This window comes from Scomber japonicus, chromosome 15 (genome assembly GCF_027409825.1).
Source record: "Scomber japonicus isolate fScoJap1 chromosome 15, fScoJap1.pri, whole genome shotgun sequence".
NCBI classification, from domain to species: Eukaryota; Metazoa; Chordata; class Actinopteri; order Scombriformes; family Scombridae; genus Scomber; species Scomber japonicus.
In genome coordinates, this window is record NC_070592.1 from 13,499,619 (window position 1) to 13,527,114 (window position 27,496).

At 38.2% G+C, this 27,496-nt stretch overlaps 1 protein-coding gene across 3 annotated transcripts in view; it reads right to left on the bottom strand.

Moving 5' to 3' along the window:
• The window catches only part of LOC128373786 (myocyte-specific enhancer factor 2D homolog), a 29,852-nt gene extending 5,267 nt beyond the window's left edge, over window positions 1–24,585 (bottom strand). For all 3 annotated transcript variants that reach the window (XM_053333973.1, XM_053333971.1, XM_053333970.1), the window contains exons 1-7: window positions 24,405–24,585; window positions 14,636–15,048; window positions 9,215–9,418; window positions 8,389–8,526; window positions 5,960–6,176; window positions 5,226–5,282; window positions 4,309–4,490 (exon numbers count right to left, since the gene is read on the bottom strand). In XM_053333973.1, coding sequence (XP_053189948.1) covers window positions 4,309–4,490; window positions 5,226–5,282; window positions 5,960–6,176; window positions 8,389–8,526; window positions 9,215–9,418; window positions 14,636–14,689 — 852 coding nt within the window. In that variant the 5' untranslated portion in view covers window positions 14,690–15,048; window positions 24,405–24,585. The remainder of the gene's footprint in view (window positions 1–4,308; window positions 4,491–5,225; window positions 5,283–5,959; window positions 6,177–8,388; window positions 8,527–9,214; window positions 9,419–14,635; window positions 15,049–24,404) is intronic.
• Window positions 24,586–27,496: the final 2,911 nt, after the last annotated feature.

A 27,496-nucleotide genomic window follows, 5' to 3' on the forward strand; every position in this document is an offset into this window, starting at 1 on the left:
GTGTCTCCCAGGGCAACCGTGTAGCTCATTTATTTGCTTTTAATAGTTACTGGAGCTCTACAGCACAGAGGAGTAAGTCACAACAGGTTTTAGATATTCAGGTAATACATGTGTTTTTGGTCTTTGGATTTATTTACTATCAGTGAAATATAGAATATAGACAGCTATATTTAGCACTACACACAAAAAAGCCCTAGAAATCCCTACAATGGAAAGGGAAAGCTTTAGCAGGATTTCTCCTAACCTAATTAAAGACGCTTTAAAGATCACATAGATTGTAATTTTAATTTAAGCTCTACAATCATAGCAGCTGAAGTATGAAAGTATAACTGAAGGGCAGCTCTGATGATATAGTCTAGAATTTGTTATTAATAAAAGTACATTTTTTCAGTACTTCCCAGCAATATAACATATCATTTTCTAGTAATATAATCAATTAAATGAAGTGACCTCTACTTGGAGAGGTGGCAGAAAATGCATGAATGGACCAATTAAAAATGGTGAATTCATTTAAATGTATTTATTTTTGCTAAAAATCAACACATGCTCATTATGAGACGATGAGCTGCTGCTAGCAGTAATGATGGTGATGACTGACACTCCCCCCAAAAAAGGATTAGACAGTCTCCTGCATATTTAATCCACTGTCACACCAGTAGCTTATAGATGTATAATGTCTCCTGGCAGCCAGCAATCAGATACAAAAAAACATTATATATCTAACATCACTGCAAGAGAAGATATTTTAGAATTAAATTAAATTAACTGTAAGACTAAGGCTAATTTGTGAGGCATTTTTTGTTGGGGAAATGACATTTTTAAGCATTAAGACTTTTTCCTCAGGATTTCTATTAATCAAATAAAGAAAAACAGATGTCTACTTTCCCTCATTTTTGTTGAATATATTATACAATTACTGGAATAAAGTCAAAATACTTAAATACTTAACATACTACAGTTATAATCCACATTCATACTGTATATTTTAAATTTCTCTTCAACTGAACAGCTTGGCGCAATATACATCTACTGTGAATTATGTGACCCAGATCTTGTTTGACATTTAATTTACGTGCAGCTCATCTCATGTTTCTCCAGTGGATGTCAGTAAAGGCTTTGCAGCATGTTGCAGTGGTGCACTTCACAACTATAAACTGCAGTTTTTATGTTTCAATCATTCACTCTTAAGAGGAGGTTAATGGGTTGCAGACCTGCTGCTCGCTCGCTGTTTGTACATTTAAGTCAGCCATTTAGATGACTGAATAGTCAGTGTTTCTTCAGCGCAGGTGCAACAGACATGCGGCTGGATCTGTGAAACAGCTCCCACAGAGGTTTTTATTATGATGTTCCTGAGCTGAAAGACACATTTCTCAGAAGAACCACAGCACTCCAGAGTCTGGTTTAGCTGAATTATTTCACAGATAAAAGCAAACTGAGATCCTTTATGTAAAAAAAACTAAAAAAAGAAGAAGGTCTGCATACAAAAGGCCAAAGATGCAATAATACTTCTGGTCTGGAATTACTCTCCTGAATTGTGAGACTGATCATCCTTGGAGGAAATATTCTGCGAGCGTTATGACTGCGACACTGAATTTACAGAGAGAGGGGAGATAGGCCGTAGAGAGGGGCCAGATTCAATTATCTGCCTTTGTGAAGGAGTGAGGAGGGGCGGCGGGGTGAGAATGATGAAAATGAATCACTACCCGCTGTAAAATGAGATTCTTGCCTGTCAACTTTGGGTGGAATTGTACAAGAGGGATGAAAAGCAGCGGCAAGAAGCAGGAGGTCGGCACCCCTCTCTTTCTCTGAGTAAATTCAGTATCAGTTGAAATGAGCTTTTACATAAAAAAGAAGCTTTCTCAATCAGCAAGTTTGTACTTTTTTTATTATTTTTGGTTAAAAGATAATTAATTTTCTAAATTCTAATATTTATAACAAGTATTATTCTTGTAGGACTGCAACTAATTACTTACTAATATTTGGTTGATATTTTTATTAATTAAATGTATTACATTTCCAGAGGTTAAGATATCTTAATTGCTTTTTTTAATCCGACCAACAGTCCAGAACCCCAAGATATTTAGTTTATCTTCATATTTAACAGACAATAGCATCAGAAATCAGAGAACGTTTGCTTGAAAATTGATTATCAGAATAGCTATACATTTATTTTCTGTCAACTAGTTTTAGCACTTTTGAAGGACGCAATCCTCAAATACGACACAATATTAAGTTTTTGCATCAGTTTTTTTGAGTTAAATTTAGAGATGTTAACTGAGGTAAAACATTTGAGTGCAATGCCTTTAATGTAATGCCAGTTAGTTTTTAAACATCTCTAATTGACATTTTTTGGTGGAAGATGAAAATGAGAGTTGGTGTGAGCGTCCAGGTAAAACCAGGACAGAGTGAATGGGGAACATGCTCCGCGGTGCTCCGCACCACTATACCCATGCTTCAAGTGGTGTCACGTGATAAGTAAATGGGCCTGGTTGAAAACTGACAGGATCACTCCAGGACAATTCTGCTGAAGCACTGTGTACTGATTACTCTGAATGTAGAAGATTGTTCTAGATTTCTAGAGAAGGTCCTGAGATTGTAAAAATGCTGAAACAACACAACCATGAGCCCTGAGCCACATGCAGTCAGGTGGGAACCACAAACTGAAGACCATCCTAAGAAATGTCAGTGAAGGAAGACCAGAATGATGAGAAACTATCGTAGTGTAACCATGCTAATAATGTGCGGGCAGTCGATATCCATCGACTCATGCGAGTGACTGATGTAGGGGGGAATTCACCTCGTTTACCAATTCCAGCTCATCCTCTGTCTGCAAAGGGTGGTAACAGAGAGGGTTACAACTCTGATTCATGTTTGTCACTAAAAATAGTCATAAAATATATATATAGGTCAACAATGATAAAACTACTTACTGTAGTTTGGTGATTTTACTCATCTGTTTAGCAAAGTTAACTATGAAATGACTCAGTGTAGGCTAAATGTTGTTAAGCATAAGTCTTCTTGCCTCCAGCCATCAGGCATAAACAAAAACAAAACAATCTCACTGCAAAGTCCATTTAGTAGCTGTTCTGGAGCTTTTGATCACATCTCTGAATTATCCTCAGCAGCAGTAAACTTTAAACTTTTAAGCCATCATGAATGCAGTAATTGATTTTTTTTTTTGCCATTTGGGGGCAGCACAACAATCTGTAAACACATTATCACCTTAAACAATTAATGGATTCACTGTATGTCCAATATTCAATCTCCTTTTAGCTCCACTACTAATGAGAAAATATCTGGCTCTTTAGCAACAGTGTTCAACAGTTATTGGCTCATTTTGTTGGTCTGCTGTTTGGTGCTGGGTAGGGAGCGTAAATTTAACTTATAGGGATTCTTCATCACTGAAAAAAGCTGGTTGCTATGCTTGATAACTATGATGAGAACTAATTAAAAACTAAAACACTGTAAAGCTGAGGGCAACTTCAGTCAGGTGATCATTTTCTACTGGTAAATATAAAAAATGTTGATTATAGTAGCTTTAAAATGCTCAGAGAAATATAAACATCTAAAATCTCATGACTACTATGCAAAATCCATCTGCTGAGGAACATCATGCTATAACTAAGAGCTCCAGAACAGCTACTAAAAAAGGAACTTATAGTGCCACCGTTTAGTCAACTGTTTCTAAAGTCAAGAACATATAAAACACATTATATAGTATTTAAATGGCCTACAACTGCTGGTGGTATGGAAGCACGGTCCAACATGACTATAGGTTAACGTGGGTGCATCTGTGGTTTAAGAGGTTATGGGAAATCTCATCAGTCAGTCAGTGGGAGTCGACTGATTCATCCTTCAAAGACTTTACAACTTTGCCAGAGTAAATACTGAGACATTAGACCTCAAGTGTTAACCCTCGGGTCCTTACTAGAAAACACAAAAATGATGGCAGACAACCTCTATTGGACTTGTTCATCTCTATTCTATCTAATGAAATGAATTACAACATTGATATTATTTAACAATGTGTTTATATAGTTTACACTCGTCACTCGTCGGCCAGATTTTCTTTTTCTTTGATAAAATGAAAATAATCTCTATCTCCTTTTGTCCCTGAACACATCTTTCCATGTTCAGGTATGTAAGGCAGTTGTGAAGTCTTTGCTTTGGTATTTATTTGGGGAGATCCTTAATTTTTATAATAAAACATGTCAACAGAGTTATAAAGAGCCATTCTTTTATTGCATGAGGTTAAAAATGTTAACTAATTGTACCCAGACAGCACAAGTTGGGCTTGGTTAAGCTCACCATCTGCATGAGGCTCTTTCCACCCTGTGAGGTGATGACTCGGAGGTCTGGCTTGCGGCTGTTGACCATCTGGGGGCTATGAGGTGGGGGCGGAGACTTGGCCGGAACTACTTTCCCCAGACTGTTGCCGTTGGAAACGGTGAGGAGGCCTGGGGAGGCCCTGGCACTGGTGTATCCATTAGCTGTGGGGAGATAGAGGTTCGAATGGACAGAAATCGATAAGAAAATCAAACAGGTGAATGCAGACAGCGGGATCCGAACGGTGTGTGCACACAGTGGTGCTAGACAATCCTCTAAAAAGGTTTCTTCATTCTATTCTGAGAGTCTCTAATTTAAAGACAAGTCAACGTTGACAGAATAAATTCACTGTTTGTGAAGCAAACATCATGTCATGCAAAGTAAAATCTTATCTACTGAAACCTAAATAGACGGATAATAGTCAGAATCTTTTTGTCGTCGTGATAGATTATTCAGCAACATGTCAAGACTGATTTATCATCTCTAACAAAATCTGATGCAATGTGTAATGTCTCTATATTTTCACAAATTATCTAAATGATTTTGCAGGCAAATCTGTTTTTTTAAAACTCAAATATATGATTAAATTTATGTATTGAACACAATAAACTCAATCAGAGTTTATTTCACTTAAGTGCCTTTATGTTAAACAGTGATCTATAACCCTGACTATATATCAGAGGGGCATGCACTGGGAATCCCGTGCACGTCTGTTGATGTTACTGGTGGCATCCCCTGATGCCTCGAAGGCACAATCACAGATGGTGAAGAGTAGGAGAGGAGAGGAGGAAATACATACTCGAATACAGACCTGATAACAAAACACTTGGCAGTGAAAAAGAAGCAACAACTACACAATAAAGCATGCTCAGCTTTTCAACAAATACAACAATACTCACGGACTGGACTGGGGCATCCTCCATTTGAATTATTCAGGTCGCCTCCAAGAAGAGCACCTATTGAAAACAGATTAAATGGATAGAAAGGATTTTGTGTGAGTCCAGAATATTTCTCATTCTTATATCTACTTTAATTCCAATTATTCTATATTGCATGCAAGACTTTTTAGCACAGTCTCAAGAATAAATCATCCTGCATTTAAAATAAAAACCTTTGAATCTTGAACCCAGAAAAAGACAGTCAGAAAGATGGATAGCAGCTCTAGTTCCTCCATGCCTTAGATTTGATTAATATAGGAACAAATTAATGAATAAATAAACGCAACAAAAACATTTTTTAAAAATCCAAGTTGGAGGAGGAGATCAATAAATGTCAGAAATCACAGATTCAACCAGAGTCAAAATTCCCTTCATTCTCTGAGGAATGAAGCGGCTCACAACTCTGCGGTGGGTCTGTGATTATCTAACAAGAATGAATAACAACTGATGTAACAACGGACACAAACATTACAGCATTATCCTTGAAGAGTTAAACATCAAAGGGATTTTGAGGAAGAACAGATGGCATAAAAGTAAGAAAATTACATAATCAGAAGGTCAAATTTAGTTTAGAAGCTGTAACCGAGTGATTCCTCGTTTCTTCACGTAATGTCAGAGGTATCTCTAACCAACACCTGGTGCTTATTAATCTAACTCTATCTTATTCATCATTCAGCTGAACATCTCCTGCTTACCTGCGCTGGCTGGTCGCTGTGGCAACCCCGGAGACACCGTATTTCTCTGAAGAGCCGGTTGCTGTGGCGACAGGAGGTGGGTATCCGTGAGTGACGATGATGTTACATAGGAGGTAGTTACCAGTGCGTTGCCAGGGTTACTGAATTGCAGTGTGCTCTGATTGGATGCCTGGACCGTAATGGGCATGGAGAACGTCTGGGGCGGAGCTGTGGACTGCTGCAAAATGTGAAGACAAGAAATTTACTTTGATTGTAAAACACACCGCTTCACTTTGCTACAAGCTACAACCGATTCAAAACACAAGTAGGTATCGTTTCATATATTCTTCAAGTTCAGTGTCAGTTAGGGCTACAGCTATCGATTAATCAAGTAATCGAATAAATTCTTTTGCCTTATTAAATAGTGAAAGTAAAAATGAGAAAAAGGACAAAAAAGACATGTATCTGAAAATGAACAATCAAGTGGGTTTTATTCCTGGACATTCCTTTTAAAATCAAAACTAAACCCATTTATTGCATTTAACTTCAGTGCCTTCTGAAACAAATACATGAACTTACTTACTTTTAGTGTGACTGATTTTAATTTTTGCATCATTAGGCTACCATACAAATTAAGTGCACTAGATTGCCCTGCTCCTCCTACCTCATGCTTTCAGTATAGAGACCTGAGAATCAACCTCTCCCTGCTCCTCTCCTCATCTCCTACTGCTGACTGGCTGACTGAAACTGATAAACTGAAACTGATAGTTCACTAACTAGAACAACAAGCTTAATGAGCCACACAGTGACGTTAGAAAAAGAAGATATGACGGGCAAGTAAACTATAGAAAACCGATCAGTTTGGGTGTGTGTGTGTGTGTGTGTGTGTGTGTGTGTGTGTGTGTGTGTGTGTGTGTGTCGCCCCCGACTACATGCCGCACACACTTTGTAGTTTTCACTCTCTAGTAAACTGCTCAGCGACATAGCGAGTAATAACCATCTGTGTAAAACACAAGCAGAGCAGGTCATATAAATGAGTGAAATGAATTAAATGAAGCTTAGATTCATGAAAAACTGTCTCCATCATTTTTTGTAATCAAACTATTCCAGTTATCGTTTCAGCCCTAGTGTCAGTACAACCTGTATTCAGACACGGACAATATAATAATTAAGTATCAGATAATATCTGAAAGGGTCTGTGTTTTATTGAAGTTCATTTACTTATAAGACCAATTTTGATCTCACTTTTCTTAGAAAGAAATTGAATCTGCTTTCACATTTTGATTAACTATAATATCTTCTTACACCTTAAACTTGGTATCCGAACGGAGGCTGGCATTTAATTTTTGACGCTGGTACCCATGCTGATATTTAAGAACTAAGAAATATCTGATAACTACAACAGTGGTTGGTGTAGTGATGAGGACTTGTGCATTGTGTTTGATCAACTTTTAAGCAACACAGGTCTGCACCTCTCTTTGTGGGAGTTCTCAACATTAAAAAATGCTGTTTTTTTAAACATGAAAATGAGGACCCACTGACCAAAGCTGTTTTTTCTGCCACCGAAACAGAGAGAGGGTGTAAGCAAACTGAGAGCACGTGCGAGAAAGAGGGAAGGAGAGAAAGGGGTGTGGGGTTGGTCGAGTGAAGAGATGGAGCAGTAGTGAGAACAAAGCTTGTGAAAACGTTCTCAGATTCTTTCACAGTGGTTATGTTATAAGGCACAAATACATTACTACAATACTATTATTGTGGAGACAGATGCTCTAAATGTAATTTTCATCCTATGTGTATCTCTTCTTCATTCATTCATTCATTACATCCAACTAAAGCAGCAGTAAATACATCATCAACAACAACAGGACACATCTGTGTTGGTTTTGTGGCGTTGGCATTTCAAGTCTGATTCATGCTGAATGCCAAAGGAGCATCTCTTAACCTACGTGAAATGAGGCATGTCAATTATCGCTTTCAGTGCATTTGGGCCGTAAAAGTGAAGCCAGAGCAGCAGTAGTTATGAGAGTTTGAGGTCTGAAACCAAAAGTTGAAAAGGTAATGTTTAATTCTGAGTCCACAACCAGTGAAGTCTCAAGGGGAAAAACTGAAAGCTTTCAGGCAGCAAATGAGCAGGATTTCAGTTCCATGCAAATAACCATTTACTCTTATTAGCCTTAAGACCCATGACCAGATGTGACAGTCATCAGTCAACAGTCATCTCCTATGATCATCACAACGTTTTTGGTCTTCTGCAAAGGACCCAGTGTGAAAAAAAGTGTGAAACAGCCAGTTAGAGGAACTTAACACTAGTAGCTGTTTCCTGTCAGCACACCCAAGCTGAACACAAAAACAGACAAATCTTTGACCAACAAGAAGAATCAAGCAAATCATACATTAAACTCTGCATGAAATATGAGCACATTATATGGTGACGTGCAGGTTAGAGGACTCACTCCATAGCGTTTGAAGAGAACATCAAGGTCCTCGGTGGTCTTGCGGTACTTGTCATCATTTAGGGGACTTTGGTCGATGGAGTCTTCACCGTCAGGCTCTGGACTGTCACAACCGTTAAAGCCTTTCTTTCTCAAAGTCTATAAAAGTAGAAAAAGAAAAGGGATGAGCAGGAGTAGGTAGTCAATGGCCCGAGACCCTTTAAATAAAGCAAAATCTACCTGGGATAAAAAATACAGGAAATAAAGCAAACATTACAGGAAAGCTTAAAAAACCTCTTTGTGTGTCAGAAATATGTTTTTATCTGTGTCCCATAATCTTATGACCCCTTAAATGAATCCAGTGACCTCTTGTAGGGTTCCCAGAACCACAGCTTTAATATACACACACAATATAAACACATACAGGACAATACCTTTGGATATAGGACTGTGCAAAAGTCAGCAAAACCCATTCATGTTTTGATACTAGGATCATAGTATGAATTTTGACACTTTGACTTGTGTCTGTGTCCGTACTGCATTATTAAAATCATTTTTTAATCTATAACGTTCCAGTTAAAATTAGCTGGGAGACAATCAGTAGCTCTTATTTGCTCATCACAGTGATTTCTTATAACTGATCACGGTTTCAAACCCTAAGACATTTTTTTTATAAATGAAAACTCACTTTATGATAAAATGACATTTGGATTACATGTACCAGGTTAGGGGGGTACTAAGTGACAGCTCTATTTAAAGGTTCGGTTCCCCCATTATATCAACATGGAGACAGAAGAACACATTTTTCAGATTAACACAAAAAATCCTGTGTATGTGATGGATTTACCTCAATGATATCTGCATTGGTTCGGCTCTCGTGAGGCTCGTTGTACTCTGTGTATTTGAGCAAGACCTTGTCCATGTCAGTACTGGCATACTGGAACAGCTTGTTCGCGTGGTTGAAGATGATCAGGGCGATCTCGCAGTCACACAATACACTCAGCTCGTAGGCTTTCTTCATCAAGCCGAACTTTCGCTTTGTGAATGTCACCTGAAAGGAGGACAAAGTAAACATCCTTTAAAAACTAAAAGAAAAACATAAACACAGCAAAACTAATATTAAATATGTTATTCTTTGTCAAATTTTCTCTGACAATCCCATCCCCCCATTCTCTTAAGTTTCTTTCTCAGAGTTTCTTTGCAAAGGTCTTCTATAATGCACACACAGAAGTCCATGCTTGCTGATCAAAAAGAAATTCACAGTTCAGGATAAAACACAGTTATAGACCTGTGAATACTCATTCAGCTCAAGTCTGATGTAGAAAATATATGCCATCACATATACTGGATTATGTATTTTTGTTGGGCTCTTGTCAGGCAGACATGTCATTAAAAGTCAGTGGAGTTAGATGCTGAGAAAGCTTTTGACTCAGTTGGATGGGAAATTGGGTAATGAACAGATTCAGCTTTAGTAAAGACTTTATGCGCCGTATCCAGGCACTTTACTTTTCTCCTACGGCAAGATCTTTGACATGGCTGCAGGCTGGGCTGCCACACTAGCCTCTGTCTATAAGTGGAGTGGACTATAATGTAGGTTTGTACTCTGATGACGTACTGCTAACAATCACAGTCTCAGGTTTTGGCCTCTAATGAAAGTCACTAATGAAAAATGCTGGAAATGTGTGGACAATATTCAGGGCAATGGGCAATGTGTGAATGTGAATTAAGGAAAGTACATATAGAAAAAGTATAATGTCAGCTAGTACTCAGCTGACAACAAGTACCAAATATCTGTCACTGGTATCGAACTATAATTGCATTAATAAAAAAACATGATGACCTCCGCGGGAGGGGTCAGCTCCCTCTCGATTTTGGCAGCTCAGTTAAAACGAATATTTTCCCACATTATTGTATCTTTTCCCATCATTTCCAGACAGTAGAAATCCCTCAGAAACAAATCAGAGAACAAGCATATTTCATGATTCATTTGGGTTCAGTGAAATTCTCTCCCCTTCAGCTGCCGGAGGAGGGGGGTTGTAGTCCTCCCAGTTTTTATGGGATTATTATTCATCAGTTTAGTAACCCGTTTTATGAAGTCAAATGGGAAGACTGTGGAGTTATGTTTAATAGATACACTAATAATCATTGCTTAGCTGTGTGGCAAGGAGCAGAAAATATTACAGACAGATTTGGGTGAAAGTTGTTCAACGTTTCCAACTCAAAGGAGAGGTTAAACTGCTTTAAAATGGCCATCAAGATCGTAGATACAGACAACGGGTCTATTCTGGTATTCTTTCTATATGCAAGGCTCTTTAAAAAAAAGCAGGAGCTTAATAGTTTATATTATCTATGGGTTGGGTAAGTTTTATAGGTTTTTACAGCTTTGTGATTATTTCTGCAAAAAGGTTCAAATCCAAGAGGGCTGATTATTATTCATATATGTATTGATGCTTATAACTCAGGGAGCAATAAAGGTCTTATAAGCACATTATACCAAGGTATCACATCACTGAATAAAAGATACTACAGACTATGTGAAACAACAATAGGGGAAAAAGTAACTGAAGACATGTGGCCCAACACCTGGAGAACACAGTCGTCTTTCACCAATTCTCAAACCTGGAAAATCTGCTTTCTTTTCTTCTTTTCAATCACTTCCAAATAGAAGTCTAAACAAAATGACACTCAGCTATGCTGCTGGAGGGAGTGTGGAGAAAACATGGTTGACCATGCTCATGTTTTCTGGTTTCTTGTCCCTCTATTAAGACTTTCTGGAAGGAAGTGGTAACAATCATCTCAAAAGTCCCGGGTTTTAGTATAAGTCAAACATCCACACCCATCTCTCTTAGAAATATCCCTGACTAGCTAAGTGAACATGAGACCCACCTCATAAAGATCCTGCTGACAGCAAATAAAAAGGCCATTACAAAATACAAGAAACTGGCGTCAGAAATTGCTGGCTACAACAGATGACCTATCCCATAACTGAGTGGTGGGGAAATGGTGTGTTTATTTAGCCAGTTAAACAGTTTATTTAGCCAGTTATATTTTATATGCATTATTTTCTGTATTGTTTGGTGTCCTTATAATGTGCAAAACACTAATGAAGAAAAATTTAAGAACATTCTTTTTTTTTTTTAGATTTTTCAGAAATGTACTGCATTTAAAATTAGGGACCGAAAGGTTTAATAACAAATGTATACTGTAGCACAAACAAAATAGCTAGCTGATGTTATTTTCAGTGTAATAGCAAACAAACAAATATCAAAACAGAGAATGAAAGTGCCTGGTTCCTCTGCCATGACAGTTTATTCAACTAATTAAATTGGAGGTACATAAAAATGATTGTTAATGTCGTATGTTGCTGCAATTTAACTTAACTTAACTAATGATTTACACTGAAGAACATATTTACTGTTTGAGAGGAACAGGAATCTATCTACAGAGTCACAGCTGTAAGGGAGTACAGATATTGGCTTTGAAACAATTTCTTGTGGTTTCACAAAAACACTGATAAAGGAAGAGAAATGCTACCAACACAGACTCCACACATTTTTGTACGACTGCTCATCCGACCCATGTGAGAAGACACGTACAACCTCCTCGCTCTGACTGTTAATCCATTCAAAAACAATACCAATCAATGCTGTATTTTATAGAATATGTGCTGTGTGGCAAAAGGGCCAAAAGAAAGTCTGTGATAGAAAAAAAAAAAATGGCACATGACAGTTTGCTTGAACTGGTGCATGAGACGAAATGTTCTGTGGTGTGACGAAACAGTGATACAAAGCACTTTGTTTAGCAGATTCATCTCATCACCCATCCAGCACCATCCCTACTGTGAAGTGGGGTGGCCGTGGCAGCCTCATGAAGGGAAGACTTGTGAGGAGAAAAAGGCTAATTGTTGAGGGCAGCCTGCTTTAAATGACTTGAAGCAAACATATCTGAATGGGACGATGACATAAGTGTAAAAGTCTACAATAGAGCAGCTTCCAATACAACTCACATACAAAAAAAATAAAAAGCAATCTGTGACTGACTGCCAGACAGCTGCTATCCCCATCTTAAAGCTGCCTGCTCCCTAAAAATGGTAGTGAAAAAGACAAATTTAGCCATCTGAACCCCAACACACACACACACACACACACACACACACACACAGACACACACACAGACACAGACACACACACACACAGTTTCAGTTTAATTTTTGAGCCTTTTTATGATCATGCAGACCATAGTTTTATTGGAAAAACACTGCCATTGAAACTGTGCTTAAAAATGTAATAGGCCTAAAACTGTGTTTTATTCATGACGTTAAGTTAAGCATAAAATCAATTTTAACACTGCACTGCCCAGGGGGAACAATTTCAGGTTTTTTAAAAGCCCTGAAAAGAAGATGAAATGATCAAATTAAACGTACAATGGGAATCATAATTTTATAATGGCGTCATGATGACCATGGATTTTTTAACTGAGCACTCAATTTCTAAATAAATAATTTTTTGGCACACTAGATTCAATTAATAAAGTTAGACTTGGTAAAGTCATGAACACATCAAATGTGACATGATAAAGAAAATGGAAAGGGGATTATAGATGCATCCATTTTAATTGCAATGTTGTTTAAAAATATGCATACTGTGCAGATCGTCAACTTACCATGGAAACATACTGTATATATTCTTATATAAAGATTATTATAGTATACATTTGACTCATTGAGTAAATAGCTTCGAGTAAAGACACTTATAAGTACCATGCATAAATACAACACTGTTTATTAGTGTTGATTGAAGACACTATTTCTGAACAAACTTAATGACATGTTGAAAAATAATTACTTCTTCAGTTTACTTGTGTTTATTCTGTTGAGTTGATAACTTCGAGAAGCTGATAAGCTCCAACTGTAAATGTCACAGAAAGTGCTGGCGAGGCTAATTATGAGAGTAACAATGTAAACAGAAAGTGTGGTTTCATGTGTTGATATTCTGTGTTTTACTCATTCAGGCTAAAGCGAACGAGGAGAGATCTGGGTGTGACTTTGTGAGGTCTAGCAGGGTTCAGCCTGATAATAGCTGATCTAGTGTGATTGGCTAGCTGGTGCTCATTGATTATTGGTAAGAAGGAGGCCTCTTCAACAGCGGATGTTAACCAAGTGCATTTTAAGATGTGATATTTTCATCTGCAGGTGCCTCTTAAAATGACTTTTCTGACTTTAAATCAGTAATGTAATATTTCAGACATACTTGAGATCATTTAGACTACACCCACACTCAGTTTCGTTTTAATAGTCTCAGTCTACGTGAGCATTTTAACACAGTTTGAGAAATAACCTCTGTCCATACCAAAACACTTGGAAGTGTATATCACCATCCATGTACACTGAGCATACGCGTACTGCTGTACATAGGAAGCAGATCGTCTACTCTGCAGTTGGTTGGTGAAAACACAACAGAGGTCTGTTTGGTTGGACCGTCAACAAGATGGAACTGCGGCAAGTCACAAACATCACAAATGAGTATACGGCGGTCAAAGTGGCAGAAAACATCACCAGGTGATAGGGAGGTGATGAATCAGGGAAGGACACATCGAGACTGATCAGAGTCAATCAAGAGGTGAAGATGGGTGTCTGCATCATCATTTTCAAAAGTCTCAAGTTACTGCTTGTCCAGACTACAATGAAATGTTTTGAAACACAGCGTTTTCAAAAGGTGTATTTGAGGGGTTCAAAAACATGTAATGTGGACGCTAGGCATAAATAATTTTTAAATGAACACATATTAGTGTGGATGTAGCCTTAAAGAAGTGTCCTAAATAAAGAGCTCTAATGATGTTGTGACGTAGTAGCAACAATTACAGACTTCAGATTTAAATCTAAAGTAATTTAAATATAATAAGGCTGGGTGATGTTTGTTGATGGAATACAAGAGTTTCCTTCCTTCCTTCCTTCCTTCAACACCTTTTCTTCATTTAAAACAAAAAAAAGCACCACCAGTTCTCAAGTTTAAGAGAAACAGAGGCAGCCACAGAAAACCTAATGTCTAACACAGATTTTTGATCTAAATGAGTGTAACATAAATAATCAAGATTAAAAGTTAGACATCCTATACAAACTTCTGATACTTGTTACGTGGTGGGTGATGGTGAGAAAATATTGAGGTTTGATACTCGGCTCTAGATTGTAAATTTATTAGAATTTTGAGTTGATTAACCAGGAGAATTATAATCAGAATAATTAGATATCAAACCAACTGTCAACACTCACCTGCTTGTTCCTTTCGTCGGTGATCCGTTGGATCTGAATCTTTTTCCTACCCATGATGCTTTGCAGTTGTGGAGGCAAACGTCGTAGTCAGTCAAGTGGAGATGTGCCTCTCGGAGAAGGAGTTCAGCCCACAACCTCTTACTTCAGCCCGAAAACACTCAGACACAGTCATGCATCCCAGGACACACGCACACACGCATTTCTCTGCCCAGGTGCGGTGAGGCAATGAGGTCGACTCTTTCGCCGAAGGGCAGCGAGAGTGAAAAGTGGGTGATGCAGATATGTGTGTGTGTGTGTGTGTTGTTGTTGAGGATGAGGAGTCAAGAGGATCCTCAGATCATCGTTTGCTCAGCAGGGACGAAACTGATAAACCTCCCTGGAGTCAGTGTGGTGAGGAGGACGTCACTCCTCTCCTGTGTGAGAGAGACAGAAAAGGTTACTGAAAGTCCCCATCCACTCACAAAAAAAAAAGACAATGACAGTAGGGCTGCAACTAAAGCTAGTTTTCATTATCACTTCATCTGATTGTCGTCTACATGACTGAATCAGAAAATTGTGACAGATATCATCTCTAGTTTCGAGACATTTTCCAAAGCCTTTAATGCAAACTACTAATAATAAAGTACTAAGAAACCCACTGATGTTCACATATTTAGAAGCTGGAAAAAATACATATTGGACATTTTCACTTAAAAAATTGACCGTTTGTTGGCCACTAATTTTTTCCTCGATGAGTTTCTTGCCTCTTTTAAGCTGAGTTCAAGCGTCATGCTACCCAGTGTATTATGTTCAATTTACAACAACAAATCTGAGTGTAGAAAGTAAATGTAGAAGTAAAAGTAAAATAAAGTAAATATGTCGGTCCCTCAAAAGAAAACCCAACAATGGAAAGAAAACTATGTCCACAGCAGGTACGTTTCTTTATATATGTATGTATATATTTAAAGAAACAAAATGAAACAACCATAGCATAAATGATGATTATCACTGCATACAAAATAAACAATTTTAAAGACATCAGTTGTAACTCAACATCGATCATATTTTTTATGCATTTTAAAGGCTAAATGATTAACTGAAGTGTGACCAGGTCAAGCAGATTAATAAACAAATCCACGATGATAATAATTTATTGCATTTATCTCGACACTGAACTAAGACTTAAACCTGTAAGCCATCATAACGTACAACAGTCAGCATGTTATTATTGGTCCTGAATCAGAGCTGAATGCCAAAACTGACTAAATATCACAAGATTGAAAACCTCAAGATCCACAGAATGATTATTTTTGTGGGACGATTTTAGGAGATATTTACACACACAAGACAAACCATCTGAATCAATTGAGTATGATCAGAGGAGAGTGTTAAGAGTTTATTTCACGTAGATCAATCCAAATCCTCTAAAATTGCAAAATTACGTTGTTAATCGAAACTTTTAAAAAGTCGTCGTCAAACATTTTGGGAAATACCCTGAATTACACCAATCTATAAATAGAAACTACTGTCTTATCTGACTGTACAGTGCAAAATTACAGCCAGCAGCCGGTTAGCTTAGTTTAGCATCAAGACCAGAAACAAAGGGGAAAAGCTAGTCTCACTCTCTTTAACACCTAGCTGTACCTCAGGAGCGCACTAATCAACACATTATATCTCCTCCTGAGTCTCCTTTGTTCAATCCTTTCAAAAAACAATTAGCTGTTTTATAGGAGGTGTCGGACTATTTCGTGACTGTGAGCAATCATTTGGAGACTCGTGTTTACTCTCAAGTTGACTCATAAATATATCCATCAAAGTATTATACTACAATCATCATTAATTAGATTTTTATAAAAAATGACTCATCCTAACACCATGTTTCATTTATTCAAACGTAGAGCTGAGTAGTAAGACTGACATCAATAACGACAGCTGAGATGATTCTTCAGGTCGAGCTGTAGGCTGAATCACTGTCAGGTACTCCTTATAATGGCCTCTCTATTAAATCCTTCTTACTATTTGTTGACCGTCATGACAGAACAATGACAATAATGCAGTAATTATGAATGAGACGGCCTTGATAATAACTGTGTCCACCTCAACATGAGTCACTGCTCAGCTGGTCGCTCTCTTAGTCACGTCAGATACTAACTGTACTTTGACTGCTCGGTAAGGTTTAATTGTATATAAAGTGATATTCCTGCATTTATGTTATACCTTTTTTGGGGGGGGGTTAAATTAATAATTTCATATAGGTTTTTCTGACCAACAGTCCAAAACCAGAAGATTTCAAATGTTATCAAAAAATCTTCTTCTTTTGGCTTCAAAACCAACTAAAACAATTCATAGAATATCTGAAATGCTTTTAACTCATTTTCTGTCAACCAGTTAATCAATTATTGAACTAATCATTTCAGCTCAAGAATATTTGGACATTAATACAAACAGCAGCAGTTTGTCATGTCCTTTGGCTTAGTTGTGTCAACATCTTCGAGATCAAGTTACGCATCATCAATGTTTGTTAACAAATTTAGGACTAGAAATAGGGCTGAAAATTAAGCTTTTTGTCCATCGGCCAAAGGGTTACTGAATGTTTGATTTATTTCTGATCGCTCAATAGATGACCAGTCACTCAATTTTGTCAACATTTGGCTTCCTAACCAAAAAAAAAAGAACTACACATTTCTAAATTTTGAAACAGTACAATAAATAAGTGTACTTCAAAAATTTGTCAATTAATCGATTGTGTATAGTTGATCAAATCAGCATTTTTCATAATCAAATAATTTCTTCGTAATTTATTAAGCAAAAAATGCCAAATATTTACTGGTTTCAACTTCTCACATGAAGATTTTTATGGTTCTCTTTGTCTTATTTCATAGTAAACTGAATCTATTTTTTTTTTAATTTATTTATATTTTGTTGGCATAGACGCCTTTATTAGGCAGTAGACAAACAGGAAACATTGGGGGGGGGGGGCGGGGTGACATGCAACAAAGGACCTCCGATCAGGATTCGAACCGGGGTCGGCTGCGTATATAGCATGCGCTCTAACCACTCGACCACCTACGCGTCCCATCATTATCACTATCTGACATTTTATAGATACGCTAGCTAGGTAACAGAGTTTTAATGGCCCCTATAACAGAGTTAATATAACAGTAGGGCTGAAGAATTGAAAAAAAACTATATTTTAGTTTCAATCATTAAACAAACTCCATCAGGTTTGATATTAATACTTTGCATTTGGGCTGGCCGCTCTGGTGGATTAATATACTGCTTATATATACATAATACTGATCAATCTTTAACAACGCTGAACAAATTGGACCATTTTTTATGCAGGGATGAATCCCTTTTTATTTGGTTTCATGTTTGACATTTTTATCATGGATTTGTTTGTGTGTGTGTTAAATGTCTTTAATTAAAGAATGAAGAATGTGGCCTTGTTCGATGGGTTAGCCACACATCTGGAAGTGAAACTAAGACTACAAATGAATCCCAGAGCTTTATCTTACCGATCACACTGCTATAACGAAAAATGAGACCAAACACCTGAAAAATGCAGATGAAAATAGACTAGTTTTTACTTATCTTCTGTAATGATCATGATCGTCCCACATTTTCTACATCTTCTAAACCTGTTTTACGTCCACCAAATGTCTATCAAAGACATCACCTTCACTAAAATCACATGTTAAGCCCTGATGTTTTTCCTCCAGTCTTGACCCCTCCACATCCATGCCTTCCTGTGGGATTGTTGTTAGGCCAGATGGAAAAAATGAAAACGCCACTGGAGTGCACATGGGGCCTCCAACAAACCACATTTTAACACTTCGGAGAGTGGCCAGCTTGAAGTTGTAATAAAATCCTGCGTGTTAGATTTGTTTCCAAGAACAGCAACATATAACAACTCAAAAAATGTTGCAGCTCATCACTGACGTTGATCAAGTTCAAATAATGGTATGTGCGTTTAAACAGGCGTACCTTTCTGTAAAGTCATCCAGGTCATGGTTATCCAAGGAGGGTTGAATCGAGGGCAGCTGGACTTGGGTAGTCCTGCTGACCTCGATTCAACCCTCCTTGGATAACATTGTGTACCCCAACAACTATATCAAAAGGGCTCAAATACCCTTTTAGTACATGGTGCAATTTTCTTGGAATAGTTCACAACAGTGTCAGTGGTGGCTGACATGAATCTGAGGCTGCCAATGAATTGATGCAGACATAGTAATCCTGGAGGTGTTGATATTTAGGCTTTGGGCTATATCTTTTCAATTCTATATTTAGGCTTTGGATCTTTTTCAGAAGGTTTGGGTCAAGTTTGCATTCATACGATGATTACTTTCAATGGCAGCTGCACTTTTCAACCACTTATCCATGACTTTTAGGTCTCCGTTTTGACTTTTTTGGCTTGCTTGATGATTATTTTTTGCATGGAAGTTCTGTATCGACATTACAGCAATCGCTGCCCTCATGTTACTTTACAAAAAAATAAATCTAATGATTTATACGCAGTGATATATACAGACTTTAAATTTGGGGAAAAGAGCACTGGTACTGGAGTGAGAAACATCCCTAGTTTAGGTTTATTGACAACAGGTCAATATATTTTATAATAATAATAATAATAATAAATACTTCATTTTTGGATAGGGACAGTGCACATTGATGAACATCGATATTTAAACATCCCTGTAAACATGCCGGATTATAGCAAAGCTGCTCCCTAGTGCAGGGGTCTTCAACGTTTTCCAGGCCGAGGACCCCCAAACTGATGGAGAGATAGAGCGGGGACCCTCTACTTATTGTATAAAATTGTGTTTTATATTAAACTGGTTCTTTAGTGCCACCATGTATAAATGTACCTTGTTATTGTGCATTGAATACTAAGATATTCAAATAATACCAGACATCCCAACCTGCAAAAAGCCATTTCAGGGAGGTCCTATCAATATGCGGGAGACTCCCGGAACTTCTGGGAGAGTTGGGATGTCTGTAATACACAGGTTCATATATTCATGTTGTTATTTTAAACATATGCTAGGTACGGCCTCGTGATTGGCACAGCAGCGATAGGGGCGGGTCCTCCTCGTTGGCGGGACAGGTGTTGTGAATGAACCGGTGCCCAGCTTCAAAAAGCTCCTGTGTGTCGCTGAATGTGTGCATTGCTGACTGAAAGACGTCGTCTGCCTCCATTTATCTGTTCACTACAGTGTGTTGGATTCATGTTAATGTGTATTTAAAAACATTTCAATTTGTGGAAAAAATTGCGAGGGGGAATCAAAAAAAAGTCTAATCAACCAAAACTTTCGCAACTCCCCTGCAGTACCTCTGCGGACCCCCTGTTGAAGACCTCTGCCCTAGTACATCCGTAGTCCCTAGTACATAATAAATAAATAATAAAACATATCAGACTGTAAGGTATGAGACTTATTTACAAAATGGGAATAGGGTTAATTGTCCAACTAGAAGAAACATCACAACACAAGCATCAAATGTAGAAAACCCACTCCCAAGATCAAGTAGTCGACAAAATGTTTTAGGATGAAGTGATGAGCTGAAAAGACAACAGCTGATGTTTCCATACTTGGTGTTAACATGTTACAAATTACATAAGATGGTTGGAAACTGAGGTGTTTTTTGTTTTTGTGACAATAAATACACCAAAACACCAATGTGTAACCCTATTTGTGTCTTAATCTTCCTCCTACACACAAATATATGGACACATTTTGTCATTTCTATTAGCCATCACAGTAGGGCTGCAAATAAGGCTTATTTTCATTATTGTTTCATCTATCATCTTTTCTCATCTGTTATAAAAGTGACAAACATCAGTCACAATTTCAAAGAGCCCAATCTGACATCTTTAATTGTCTTGTTTTGTCCGACCAACAGTCTAAATGTATTTGACTGATAATAAAAACAGAAAAAAGGCACACATTAGCATATTTGAAAATCTGAAATTATTGAATCTTCAGCATCTTTGCTTTATACATTACTAAAGCAATTCATTGATTATTAAAATGTTTGGTTAATTTTCTGTTGATCACCTAGCTTCTATTAAAATGTAATTCAAGCAGTTCTCATGTGGCCACAGCCAGTTAATAATCTGTGAAAAGAGATTTTAAATCGCTGCAATGACAGCCATTGTTACAGACCCAACAATTATTCTCAATACACGATACTCCAAAGAAAGAGTCATGTAGGATGTAGTTTGTGCTGTATGTGTTTTTACAGCAGTGCCAGTCATCATCGTACATCATTCATTAGCTGTAACTGTAAGGCACCGACTCCAAACAATTACCACAACAAGACACATAGAAATATCCCACTGCTAGATGGAAAAATGATTAAAAAATACTCTTCCCGGCTGACTCTGCCAACTTAGCCACTGTCAGGCCAAAATGTTATCTTTGATTAGCCGTGAACTGCCCAGAATGGGGCTACGCTGCAAGGCTTCTGTCTAGCCTCCATCCCCTTGACTGCCCTCTGCATGGCTGCCCCCTCATTACTGTAATTGACACGTTCATCCCTCCTCTTCCCCCTTAAGGCGCTGATGGCTCAATTAGGAGCTGGCCGGAGGACTGATTGGACGCCAAGATAATGAGGTCGCCGTTTGGCTAAAAACTGAGCCCAGCATCCAGCCAAACCGAGCTTGCTCGGTGACATACGGAAACCCAAAGAAGCAGAAAAGACACAGCTTAAAAGTCAATCTAAAGACGCTGAAGAGAATAATGGTGGCAAATGAACGACTTTTGGCTGGATGAGGTTTGCCTCATTATCTTGAGATGGCAGGCATCTGGTCATTCTGGTAATAAAATGAGCCATGCATATGTTATTTGAATCATCCAAGTGATGGTTATGCAACCCTTAAATATTCTTCTGACGAAGGACAGCACAATCAAGCTCAGGGTAGACATCCGTCTGTTTTGGAGTAGTGTAATTAGTGGAAGTGACCTTTAGCGGATTATGCACTAGCCAATGAAATGTGCCAAAGCCCTGAGATAAATGGTTGCAGCCTCAATTGTGATTTGCAGTGGGGTCTGCCTGTCCACAGCTCTGTCAGGGGTTCAGGAAGACCTTAATGGCTCAATCTTCACTCCCTGAAGATGGACATGGTTGATTTGCACCCACATTGTCTTATGACTTTGCATCAGCATAACCTGACAACAAAAAGGAACATCTACTGATGAGAGGCGGATACATTCATGTTGCCTAAAGCCGTACACGCTGTTGGGCTGCAACTAACAATCAATTAATCTGCCTATTTTCTCAATTATTGCTTTTTAAAAATACCCATTATGATACCCCAGAACTGAAGCTGCACTCCAAAAACTAAATATCATCTATCTCCAATATACAACAAGCAGCACATCCTCTCAATTGAAAAGCAGAGAATGTTACATATTTTTGCTTGAGATTGATTTTTGTGATACATTTTCTGTCAATCGACTCATTCAAACAAACCGTTTTCACTCTACACGCTATTTACTTTAAATTAAGTTGCAAGTTTTCACACAACAAAAAAACTGATAATCATTAAACTGTACAACACTGTAAGCAGAAGTACTTCACAGCTACATACTGTGTAAATGTCATTTACTTTAATGACCACAAAAAAAATTCTGAGAACACAAATTACAAGATGCGTTCAAAAACACATTAACACAACAATATATCTATATGATAACACATACATGAAGAGCATTCTCCCTTTGCATCTTTAAAAGCTATAAAACTACCACTAGCAAACATTTAAATTGTTTCCCCTCAAAAACCTCCAACAAATGCCTCTTTTGTTGCAATATTGTAGGCATTTGTCTGATGCTCATACACCACAGGAGCCAGTGTTTCTCTCAAAAAGAACCTTTGGGGGGGAAAAAAAGACAAAGTTGTTGGAGGGATCGAACATATGCCCAATAAATGCTGCTAGAGTCCTTGAGTCTGGTGCTCCTGTGAGACATATTTCTAAACACGTTTGGATGGAAAACGCTCCCCCTCGGCTAGCGATCATTACTGTCTTAAGAGGGCAGTTTAGGGGAACTCTTTGTCCGACTTTACAAAAGGGGAAAGACATCGTAACTATGTAGACATGCCCAGAGGATTTCCACCAACAGAGAGGAGTCAAACTTGAAATGAAATGTGCTCCAACTGCATTTAAGAAAATGACCTTACATTTACTTTGTTTTATATTAGATTTTCCAATTACTATCAATATGTGATGAAATAAATACGATTACTTGTTTGATTGTCTATTCTGCTGGGCTTTAATTCACCTGAGAAACCAAAGAGAATACTAACAATCAAGATCTAAATGCTGCTTTGAGAAACCCTCGGTTGGTTTGTTTCTGTTCATCTTGGCAACCAGTCACAGCTTTGTCAACTCAAAGTCCAACCCATAGGAACTGCAAGTTTCAACAGCGTTGTTATTTTAAGCATTTCTATTAAATTTTTTGTTGATGTTATTAAGATTTTTGGCCAGACAATATGTTGACCCTGCTGTGAGGTCAGTTCAGAAATGAGACTTTGCAATCCATAAATTAGATTAAATTTTGGAACCAGCGGAACTTTGCTTTTACTTTACAAATTAAGGATAAAACACTAAATCCAAAATTGGTATTATGATAAACAGGGAAGTGGTAAAAAAAAACTGATTGTGTGTTCTCAGTCGACGGGACAGCACTGCCTACAGATGTTTATATGAATCCATCAGCAGGGACGGTTCACATGGTGGATCACTCTGTCAAACTGGCCTACTTCTAGCCCAGCAGCTTTGGTATCTGCCCAGGGATGGCACAGAAATCATGGCTGCTGATTTCCTGTGCACATGCCAGCAGCCACCGAAGACATACAGCTCCACACTAAACCATAATCAGTGCCCTAATTTGTTTAAGCCTGATGAAGCTTTCACTTAAATTTAATGTTAAAAAATGTGATAATATAAGGATGGCAGCTTCCCAGTCTGGTGTTTTGTCTTTTGTACAAAATGCAAGCTACTCCAAAGCCAAAATCTCAGGTCTCCTCACACACACACACACACACACACACACACACACACGCACACACACTAACTTAAACCAGTGCAGGAAAAATCATATAATTTCTCTTAAAGGCTCTTGTTAAAGTGAAGCTTCAAGAACTGTAAAAATGCAGCTGCACGAACAGCTTTGAACAATAGGTCTTTTATACGTGTGGTTAAGTCTCCTTACACTACTGACCATGTTAGATCTGGTATGTGGACATCCACATGGGGGTTAAAATAGCTTCTTCTTTTATTTTAACCAAGTGTGAGCAGGACTGGTTGCGGTATGCTATAAACATTATGACAGATGGAGTCTGGAGACATGAGTAGGCCCACTGACGCCACACAGGTATATTTACAGGATCTAATTTGACAGGTTGGACGCTAAGACCGCTATCAAACCGTGTGTCCTTGTTTTACCGAGCCATATGTCGTCCTTTAGGACACTATAACCGGGTTATGATTTACAGAGCATAGGACGTGCCACTCTATACAGGCCATTTCACAATTTTCTAGTTACGAGCCCGACCGACAGCCATTACCTTCCTCTCCATACTACTCGGCTTGGCGAGTAGGAGCACGCACTACTTTTGAATTTCACTACGGACATTTTTGTACTCAAATGAATACAGTTTGTCTCTGTGATATAAATCTGTACGGCGTTTCTTGTTACTTTGATATATTTAAATAATAAAGCAAGCGACTGTGCTCCCTGTGTGCGAGGAAAAAAGACGCAGGAAGGAAATGTATCACTCCACTTACCCTGAAATATTGCTGATATAAAACCGAAAATAGGTCTGCCAACACCCGCTCCGGAAGTGATCTGTCTTAATTAAGACACATTAATTATTTACGCTGAAGCGACGTCTCTATTTACATGAATCCACGGCATTTTATTCCATTTAATGTTGAAGTAACTATACTGTCCACCCAGGCGATTCAGTGTACCCAGTGTATGATCGACGTCATTGACATTAGCCCGTGATTGACCTGTCGGGAATCCAATAAGAAGCTGACGTGCGAGCGACTCGTCCAATAAGCGAGCGCCTCTGACGAAGGGGGCGGGTCTTCGAGAGAGGACATGACGGAGGTGACGGCCATGTTCTGCACTAGTGTTTGTATCCCTCCGCCTCAGTATTTACCTTTTGCATGATTTTGCATGTGGGGAAAATGTCACTGTCGCCCCACTGTGCCCTGCCTGCTTTCCATAAGAGAGCCCGCTAGGCCATTTGTTTTCCTCATCTGTAATCACCACAGCCTTGCTAGCGGCGAAATAACCGCGCGTTAAAGCTGCCAAAGAGAGAAAAAAAATGGTAACAATATTTTTGTAAGGCTTTGACAGGAATAAATTGTTCTCCTTGGACCTTCTTTATCATGCCAATTACACGTTATTGTATCGACATTGGCTGCTGAAATGTCCACCGATCTTTTACACCAGTCGCCTTGTAAAAAAAAATTAACTAAATGCATATGTGAATTTCTACTACCATGAATCTTATTACTGTACTTATAATAGAGCAACACTGTTACATATCATGTACAACCCATACATGGTGGAAAGTAACTAACTACATTTACCCAAGTACTGCTGCTACTACTTCTAATCCACTACATCTCAGAGGGAAATAGCTCTTTCTATTCCACTAAATTTATTTGACAGCTTTATTATAGCTTTATAATATAACAAGCTTTTAAAATACAACACATTGTTAAAGATTAAACCAGTGTGCAATTGAGGTCACATTTCAGATGTCTGTGAGTTGTTGACAGCTCAACCAAATAGGGATTTTTCCCTCTGAACTTTTCACATGGTTTCATTTTCATAAATGTTTAAATGATACAATATTTATTTTAGCTCCACCTCCAGCAGCTACATCAGTAACATGCTGCTTACACACTGATGCTTCAGTATTAATAATCTAATGATGTCATATATAGATACAGTATCCTATATAGTAATATGATCTGTTTGTTATTCTGCTCTTGACTGTATAGATCAACTAAGCTATAGGTTTGAGTTCATTAATATTTGTTTAGCCGTATGTCTTAATTTGTAAATTTGTTCTCTGCATGTTCTCTGATTTAGAGGTTTGCAGGTTTAAACCTACTGTTAATATATAGTACATAGGCTATGTGACACGTTGAAAATGTTCAGTGGTGTTGTTTTGATGATGAGGAACAATGCCGTTTCTGTGGTGACATAACACTGAAAATCAACTGTTGTCCTTGTCAGCCGATGAAACAGCTTATTCACTTTCATTCAAATAGATCTGCAGGCAGCAAGCTACTGTAGCCTGTTACTTTGCTGGCAGCAGTTTCAGTCTTTTCAATAAGAAATACTGACAGGAACTTTGAAGGAGTTTTTTGCAGTGTGGCATATTTGGTGAAGAGAAACCTGGAAGTACTATTCTTGTCAGTTTATCATTGTTGTCTCCCTGGGCGTTGTAAAAGAAGACAAATGTCTGCATTTAAAAATACTGACACATTATGACATATGTCCTCAAACATTTTTGACATGTTATGATTTAACAGAAGTGTTTCCTGCACAGAAAGTTAGTCTCTGGCATTTCAGATTGAAAATGTGTAAGTGAATTTGCACCACTGAAGTACAACATGAACTAAAGTATATTCTGTATTTTTACCAAACCTTCTGGCACTGGTCTTGTAGAGGGGCCATGTGGAAAAACCGAATTCAGCTTTAACACATTTATTAGTCTAATTTACTTTATATTGTGGTTCCTAAATAAAGTTGTTTCGGGAAATTAGTTAACCCTTAAACAGACAACGTGCACTAGGAGATACAGACTCTTTAACCTTCGTGTTGTCCTCCAGGGTCCTTCCTCTGTCCTTCCTTCCTTCCTTCCTCTGTCCTTCCTTCCTTCCTTCCTTCCTTCCTTCCTTCCTTCCTTCCTTCCTTCCTTCATCTGTCCGTCCTTCCTTCCTTCCTTCCTTTCTCAGATCTAAGTTCAGCTGTTAGGGTAAATGTTCCCTCCTTCTGTCCTTTCTTCCTTCCTTCATCTGTCCTTCCTTCCTTCCTCCCTCCTTTCCTTCCTTCTTCCTCCCTCCCTTCCTTCGCTTCCTTCTTCCCTCCTTTCCTTCCTTATTCCCTCCTTTCCTTCTTTCCTTCCTCCCTCCTTCCTTCCTTTCCTTCCTTCTTCCTCCCTTGCTTCCCTTCCTTCCTCCTTTCCTTCCTTCTTCCGTCCTTTCCTTCCTTCCTTCTTTCCTTCATTCCTTCCTTCCTTACTTGAGGTGCAAATGACATAACTAGTAAGGTCTGTTTAAGGGTTAAATTACCAAAAAGTATTTGACACACAGAGCTACTGGTTGGTTTCTGGGTCTCTGGGTGCCCTCCACTAAACAATGGGTTTTGACTGAGGTTATTTCACTTTGATGTTTGGGCTGCACCTTGCAGAATGATGTGCAGAGTGACACTAGAAGGATGTTTTCAAATTCATCTGTGGAGAGGGGAAGTTTTTATGTGCATGCCTTAAATCTGAGTTAAATGTGTGTACAATTTGTGACATCACAAGTAGTTTGGAGCCAGTCATAGTCCAGTATGCAACCTACACAAGTGTGATGTGGAAACTTGAAGCCTCTGGTGCACAAACACTGAGAGTCAACTTTACAGTGAAGTAGAGGAGATTTTGCCTCTAGCTGTTTAAAAATGAACAATATTTGCATGTTCATAGATTCTGGGAGGGTGTAAGTGTTATTTTGAAGGTTTTAAGGGGGACTGGTGGGCATGGTTCATCTTGTAATTTATATCACATGGAGGTACTCTGAAAGCAACTTCTTTTAAAAACATTACGTTTCTAGTAACGTGCTGCCCACATTATTCTTACAGTGGATATCTC